General features: G+C 36.6%; 1 protein-coding gene across 3 annotated transcripts in view; it reads left to right on the forward strand.

The window, feature by feature from the left end:
• Window positions 1-951: 951 nt before the first annotated feature.
• The window catches only part of F5 (coagulation factor V), a 36,265-nt gene continuing 29,027 nt past the window's right edge, over window positions 952-8,189 (forward strand). For 2 of the 3 annotated variants that reach the window (XM_015618559.2, XM_033517590.1), the window contains exons 1-4: window positions 952-989; window positions 3,675-3,860; window positions 6,977-7,068; window positions 8,066-8,188. In XM_015618559.2, coding sequence (XP_015474045.1) covers window positions 967-989; window positions 3,675-3,860; window positions 6,977-7,068; window positions 8,066-8,188 — 424 coding nt within the window. In that variant the 5' untranslated portion in view covers window positions 952-966. Of the gene's footprint in view, window positions 990-3,474; window positions 3,494-3,674; window positions 3,861-6,976; window positions 7,069-8,065; window position 8,189 lie in introns of those variants that run through there. The other variant, XM_015618568.2, reaches the window with a different exon arrangement.

The following is an 8,189-nucleotide window of genomic DNA, read 5'->3' on the forward strand; positions in this document are numbered from 1 at the left end:
AGAGGAAGCTTGTATATCCTTGTTTGTTCCTTAAAATGATTTTTTTTTCAGACCACAAGCCAATGGTTTTAGACAAAATTGTTAAAGCACTGAAATTAGGTTTTACAGCATTTAGAAAATAAACATGTTTTCTTCTGTAACTTTACTGAATTCAACATCTCTGTACAAATAGTTTTGGTCCTGCTAAATAAATACTTTTGGCAAACATCAACTGAAGAAACACCCAATTCTAACAAGGGACATTTGCTTTTCTGCTCAGGAATAATACAAGTTTAAAATATGAATGCATGTAGGTTTAAATCAACATGATGATTTGTCTTCTGAAGCACTTCTGAAGTGCCAAGGCAAACTGAAATGCCCTTCTACATTCTTACTGCCTTTTAGTTTGTTTATGACCACAGAAGTCACACAGCCTGCCTTCCCTTAACAGTGTACACAATGTGTTCTTGTGAGAGCTGTCATCAAAACACATACATCTTCTTTTGTGTAACTTGTTCTCTGAAAGAAACCCTCAGTTTCTCTGCCATCTTTTCTTTTTGCCTGTTCATATGGTTTTTTGGCATAGCACATCTACTTTCAGCTTCTAAACTGAGCTGTTTCACAGGTTAACCTTTCTTGGCTTTAGTGCCCACTTGCAGAAGCGAAGATATTCGACTGATGGCCTGTGTTCCTGCTTGTGCCTGGCAGATTTGGTAAGTGCCCCTCTGTCTTCTACCTACTTCAGAGGCACGTGTTCACTGCTGATTCAATAATTAACTCCTTGTTTGCCCGTGAAGCCTGTTGAGCCTGCACTAAACAAAGTATGCTGCTGGGCCTCTGTGCATTGATTGGTGTGTTTGAATGAGGGAGAGATCTCTCTTAGGGCATTAATAGCAACTAATTCCACAGTCGTTTTACAGTTTTTCCTTCTCTGTTCTAGCTCCCTCTCTGTCACCAGTTGTGAAAGTTGATGGCAGGCATCAGGATATGATTGCCTGCTGGCACTTAAGGTATTTTTTTTGATGAAGTAGAACCAAGTTTGTTGTGGATCCTGATTTTTTATTTGCAGCAAGTTGCATATCACCCTTTACATCTCTTTTTAAAGATCTGTTCTTGATCACTCAGATTCAGCCTAGGTGATTTCACCCTGCCTAAGTGTAAAAGTGGCACTGCCAGTTAATTTTACAGGTCAGCTTTTAGAGAGGACTGCAGGTATACCCTTAATATGTTTTCATATGACAAGAAATCAAGATAATAATTACTGGGTGTCAGAACAGACAGTAAGCTTGCCCAGTTCAAAGGTGCAGACCTGCTCTTAATGTTATAAGGTATTGCTTAGGCTTCTCTTTCAATGCTTGGTTTTCATTTGGCATTTCAGTATCAATACATCCCAAAGGTACTACTCTGTTTTGGGAGTAGCCTTCACCATGCTGCAGAGATTGTCTTGCCAGCCTGCACTGGACCCACATTCCCCCATGCATGCTTTTGACCACTTAATGTTGTTACTGACTTGCAATTGACACTTGAACATGTGGGTAAGCAATGAGGATAAATTATGAAGTTTGCAGCATGTGCAGGCTTGTGAAGTAGAAAAAAAGATCACAGCTAAATATGTGAATAACCAATAAAGTTGTATTGTCTTGAAAGACTTCAGCCTGGAAGAATATATTCTATAGTCACTTGTCATGGACTAATAGTAATAGCTTGCAAGCAACCAATGTTAATTTAAAGAAATTATATGTATGTATTAGACTTTCACAACATCAGACATATAATTGCAGATATTAGAAATTAATGATCAGGTGGAAGGGAATAAGATATTTGGATTATTAATAATGATTTTCAGGACATTTCATAAAGCCCATAGGATACAATGTATGGAACAGCTTAAATAAAAGAAGAGAAAAGAAAAAAACCCTAAGGCTGATGCAGATGATTTTGGGAAAATTTTGATTAATTTTAAATTGATACTAAAAATGTGAGGAAAAAATGAGCAAGCAGCTAGCATTGGATTTCTTGTTCTTAAAGGGTTAAAGAAGGGTAACAAAATGGTGATCAGTGTATCTTAATGGAAGGTATCTGTCCTGCAATTTGATACTGTTCTTTAAAACTATCAATATGATCAGCCACACTTAAAAATCCTTACCTTTAAAATGATACTGCATCATTTATTGACAACTAAATTTAAAAAATACAGCTCCCAAATTCCTTGAAATGAATAAAAGGGAAGTAACCAACTGATGTCAGCTTTGATGATTCCCATCTCACAGACACCAAGCAGGAGGTGTTAATCATGAAATTAATGGGTATTAATTTTTAGTCTGCAATAATTTAACTTTTTATTAAAAGGAAAAATTATTAGAAGCCTACTTATAATAGAAATTTCAAACATAAGCAGTTCATTAAACAGAATCACGATGTTGGTAGTCATGTGCTGTCTAAGTGAGCACGATTCTTTTCAGGTTTATGCACCAAATGATCCTGAAGTTTGTTAGTAAACATTTAGCTGTTGATCTTCATCCTTTTTTTTTTTTCAGCCATCTTCCCTATTTCTTCTAAGGCCTTATGGTACCATATAATTTGGACAGAATGGCCAAGCTGATAGGCCATTCTGCTGTTTAAATGAAAGTATCAAACCTAGAACTGATCAGGTTTTCTTTTGAAGTAACCCAAAATGAAATGTCCTTTTTTTGTAGTTCTGGAGTGGAGTTATTTTGATCTGGGGATTTAGGTGATTTTTTCATTAAAATATTAAGAGAACATTACTGAAAATGTCATTTTCATTTTCTGGCCACGAAAAAAAAATAAATAGATAGGATTTTTTGTTTTTCTACCAATGGGGTGTGTGGGAAACATGATCAACAATTTACTTGCTGTTTTGACCAACTTCTTAGCACTGCCAAAAGCAGGGGAACATTTTTGCTAATACAGTTGACATTGATAATTACCTTATCAAAAGGTATTTTCCTAATCATATTTTGTTAGATAAATGTCAACAGACCCTAATCAAGACAAAATTAAAAGTCTCCAGTCTGACCTGGTAGCTGCCACTAAGAAGCCCATTGGTTACCTATTACCTGAGGTATTTGGGAGTGTAGTGGGAATCAAACTGAAGCTGGCAACATTTGGAAAGGCGGCTGCCTTACTGTTCTGAGCATGCAGTACATGCTGATCTGAACTAGATTTTAGCTTTGCACCCAATTCTACTCCCTGTACCTAATGCTTCAGTATTTTGCTTGTAACCTGAAAATGGTTTCTTAGGAAATGTAACAACTACCTGGAAAACTTCCATCAGTGCCAGCCATGGGCTGGGTTTCTTTTTTCTGGGAAGACAGAAAATATGCAGCACTTCTTCTAACCATGCAAGTCAAACATCCTGTAATTGAAGTAATCTATTCTGCCTCTGATATCCTGCTGCTTCAGTACACAGTGACCCAACCACCTAGTGGGGCTGAAGCTGCTTCTTCTTGGTGCTTGTCTCTCGCTGGAGGTGGTGTGGAGGAGGGGAAGGAAGGTAGTTTAAACAGTTTTTTATCTCTATTGGATCCCTGTCAGTAAGGGGAGGCGGAGGTGAAGAGCAATGACCTGAGCATAGCAAATGTTGTTACCCTGTTGCATCATAATTATTTCATTTCTGAGGGGAAGTCAGAAGCAGCAACAGCAATAAAAGCAGTGGTTTCTGCCTTGTCTTCCAGAGCAGCATCAACAGGCATCTCTACCATGACACTGCACTGCTTGCAGCTTTTTCTCTTGCTTCTGCTTGGTTCGTGGTGGCCAGACTCAGGGCAGCATGTGGCAGGAGCTGTGAAGGTCAGGGAGCACTATATAGCTGCACAGATCACTAGCTGGACCTACAAACCGGAACCTGAGGAAAAATCCAGGTAACAAAGTACAGGATAAGGATGAAATTAGTCCTCCTTGTCACTGAAAGGTGGTTTGTGTCTCATCTCTTGTGGAACTGCAGAGCCCAAGAGGACTTTGAAGCCAAATCTGTTGATTTCAGAGGAACTTGATGGACATTAAACAGCATGATCTGAACCAGAGCCAGTAACATATTAAAAGCTCCTTTTAATTTGCTGCATTAATGGAAATTATTTTTATTATTTCAGAGCACTTCTATTAAATAAGCTCCAGGACTTGCTTTTGTCATTTTTGTATAGTTTAATGTTGGTTGCTTGGGGTTTTTTAATGTATTTATTTTGGATACATGGATGTTGAGCAATGTTAAGTTGAAGCATGGTTTGGTAAGATTTCAAAAACTTTAAGACTTTAAAATTTGCTGAAGGAATAATTATGTTCCAGTTTTGATGCTATCACTTTCACTTAAATCAGAGCCAGGTGAACTTTGGAACTAGCTGTACAGTTTCTGAGTTGTTCTTGAAATGTACATTCTGAGTTCTGATGAGTAAAGGTGGTAAGATCAAGCATTACTCTGCTTCATTAAGTGAAAATACTGATTTTATTTTTTTCAGATAGCATTGCACAGTGGCCAGCCCACCTGCATCCACCAGACATAAGAATATAAAATATGTTATTTTTATTACTACTACTGTCCTTAGGATTATAAACACTTCAGGTGTAATGCTACAGATTACAGAATTTGGATGTAATTTCCTGTTTAAATTAGGGGGAAAAATACTAAAAATTAAACATTAAAAGTAATTAAAAATTACTTTTCCTCTTATGTTAAAAGTTTTTTTTTTATTCTGATGCTTTTTTATGTATATATATTTATATACAGGTGAATGGCTTGCTTTTTTTTGTTTGTGATTTTTTTTTCCTAAACATGTATTCCATTTCAGGATAATATGGAAAAGATACTTCCAGTTCAGTTTATGACTTTCTAACTTTTGTTTTTTACAAGATTTAATTAAAACAAAGTTTCTATGATTTTTAAAACCACCTTGAAACTTTAACAGAACTGGTAGAAGCATAATGTTAAACTGGCAAGACAGAAGGAAATAGGATTTAAAGGTAGGAACATGAAGCCAGATGCCATTTAAGTATTGTGAACAATACAATACATACGAATTTACTAGTTAAAACTTTATTCTCTTCTGCACCAGGCACATCAAGTGCTGTTTGGTTAAATTCACATTGTGGATAGAGTGGTTTTCATGCAGTAGTCACAAGACTGTCTAAAACCTCAGCTGAAGTTCTCTGAGATAACCCAGCAGTATTTTATATGCAATGTCTATTGAGTTACCTTGCCTAAGTATTTAGAGTCACATCCCAGATGGGTCTAAAGAATTTTGTAGAGCTTATAGAAATTTATCTAAAACCCAAAACAAACAAGCAAACAAAACTAAACAAAACTACCAACTAAAAACAAACAAACAAAAAAAAAAAACCCCAAAAAAACCACAAACAAGCAAAAACCAAACAAACCAAAAAAAAAAAAACCACAGAAAAACAAAAATCCTCACAGCACAGATATGCTCACTGAGGAAGGCTTGGATCCCAAAGGTATTGGAGTATGTAACTTGTGCTGATTTCGGCAGAAGCTGAATGTCTAAATGCAGTGTAAGAGTCTGATACTTTATTGCTTTTATTTCTAAATAACTGAAGAGAGGCTGAAAGGAAAATCGGTTCTTCCTGCGTGAGTTCCTTAATTTTCCAATCGTACAGGCTAGAAAAAGATACCTAACATCTCTGAGTGTCAGTCTTATCTTTGCAGAGGTTTGTTACCATGTACAAGTGCTGTTTATTTATAAGAGACTTCAGCACAAAGTGAAAATATATTATCTGCACATCTTGCAGTGTTGATGCTGCAATTCCTAGAAGTCACATAACTAGACCTGCTTGTGTAGTGTGATATTTCTGAACTGTTAGTGCACTAGGTATTTTATTCCTCCTCACTATCCAACTGGCACTGATAAATTTCCTCTTCTACCCTGCAGTGCATATTCTCTTGAACATTGTCACATTAGGGCAGCTCTTGTTAGTGAACAATATGGATCCCATCCTTCCTCTTAAAGAGTTAAACAAAATTTTATCAATGACTTTAAGGAGAGGGGAATTAATTGAAACATCAATTGCTTCTGCCTGACTGTCCTGTGGAGAGAGAGGGTTGCGAAGGAATTTACAAGAGATCTCTTCCAAAAGACATCTCCCCCTTATGGACTCTGGATGTCACTGAAGTGGTTTCTCTCTGTTCTCTCTGCTCAGCCTCCCCACAGTTGAGCAGCTGATCAGCTCCTTGCTGACAAATGTGCCTGAAAGGGCATTACAAAGAAAGCAAATGGAATTCACTCATCATACATACTATAGTAAATCAACCAATAAATGTGAAGGGCTGTTATCCTTTCAGCCCTCTTCTTGTCATTATTTCCATTGCAGAAGTGTCGTGTGCTGGTTTCCTTCTGCTTGCCTAAATATTTTCTAAGAAAACATTGCGTGGTCTGCTGGGTGCCAAATTGTTTACGCAACAAGACTAAGGACACTTGCAGTGTTTCTCATTTTCTAACTTTCTGTGAGATCCTTAGTTGTTCTCAGAGTGCTTGCCTCCAGAGTCATTCCTGTGACAGGAGCTTGCTGTTTATGCAGTTGTAAAACCCTTCGGTGAGTCTTAAAGTTCAAGCATAGGGCTGAATAAACAGAAATTCAGCTTTCTTTCCCTGTGTCTTGTCAGATGCCTTTTAGGTTAAGTGTGGTTGAGACATCTTCCTCTATGTCTTGGACAAAACAAAGGCATCTTTACCCCAGAATCAAAATGACCAATAGAAAACACTAGTAAAATCAGTGGTGAATTGTTCTAGGTATGGATATTAGATGTCGTATACTAAATGATCTGTCTCAGGATCATCACAGATTCAATAGCATAAGAGGGAGAAGAGAAGATACTACAAAGAGTTGGGCTCTTTGTCCAAAGAGTGTGTTTTGCCTTCATCAAAATGTGCAAGTGATTAAATATATCTCCAAGATTCATTTTTTGAGATATCCATTAAACAGCAAATATTTGTCCTTTCAATATTTTTTGTTACTCTTTTGGTTTCAGATTGGAACATTCAGATCCTGTATTTAAGAAAATCTCTTACAGAGAATATGAAGTGGATTTTAAAAAAGAAAAACCAGCAAATAAATTTGCAGGTAAAGAGGAATTAAGTGTTCTGAGTATTTTAATTATCACTTGTTTTAAAGCCAATGGCAACTTAAGCAAGCTTGTATTTTTGTGTCCATTATTTGCACATAAACCAAACAGGCACAGGGGGATGAGGACTGTGCAGTGCATGAATGAGGCTTCCAAAGGCTGTAGGGAGGTTGGGCTTTCAGAGGATGCAGCTGTCTGCAGATCAGTTGCACCATACAAACTTGTTTCCTTTGTTTTCAGCATCTGATGAGGACTACCACATACATGTATGTTTGTATGGCACAGCTGCAGTGATGACACTATGAATCCATATGGAAGGAGCCTAAGGCCTGAAACTAAATATTTACAAAATAGTTTACAAGAAAAGAGACTAACAAGCCAAAAGTTGTCTTAGCAGCTTTTTTAAGTGCTTATTTTTGCAACATGGGAAGTAGAGATACAAGCTCTTGAAATATTTTGCAGGAAATGCCTCAAGAAATTTGCAGTGTGGGACTGATTATTTATTTGGATAAGATTTGGGGATTGAAAGAGCTCTTTGTTCTGTGACTTCTGGCATTCAGAGTGCTACTTAAAGTTATGTGTTTGAATGCCTTTCTCTAAACTCTTAAACTAGAAAGTGTTTATCTTCTGAAACTATTTAATTAAATTGTATGTGAAAGATTGCTAGAAATTTGCACTGAACCTCAAGATGAATCTTTTGATAAAGTTTCTGTATCTGTAAATAACTTTTTCTCCCTAAATCTATTATTTTCCTGTGATTTTTAAGTGCTAGTTTCCAGATAAATAATTTATAACATTTCTGACTATGCACTATAGGCTTTAAGTACCAATATGCTTTTTTATGGACAAGTTTCATTGCAGTGTTATTACATTCTCTGCATTAATTTTGGAACTTGTACTTTGAGAGCTAATATTTTCTAATGAGAAAATTCTTTGTTTCTCTAAACATACTGTTTTATTAATCTTTTCCTCTTTCTTTATCTTGAATAACTATAGGACTTCTGGGACCAACCCTGCGTGCTGAAGTGGGAGATACTTTAGTAGTTCACCTTAAAAATATGGCTGACAAGCCAGTCAGTATTCATCCTCAAGGCCTAGTTTACAGCAAAAATGAAGAAGG

Source organism: Parus major, chromosome 1 (assembly GCF_001522545.3).
Source record: "Parus major isolate Abel chromosome 1, Parus_major1.1, whole genome shotgun sequence".
Lineage (NCBI taxonomy): Eukaryota > Metazoa > Chordata > Aves > Passeriformes > Paridae > Parus > Parus major.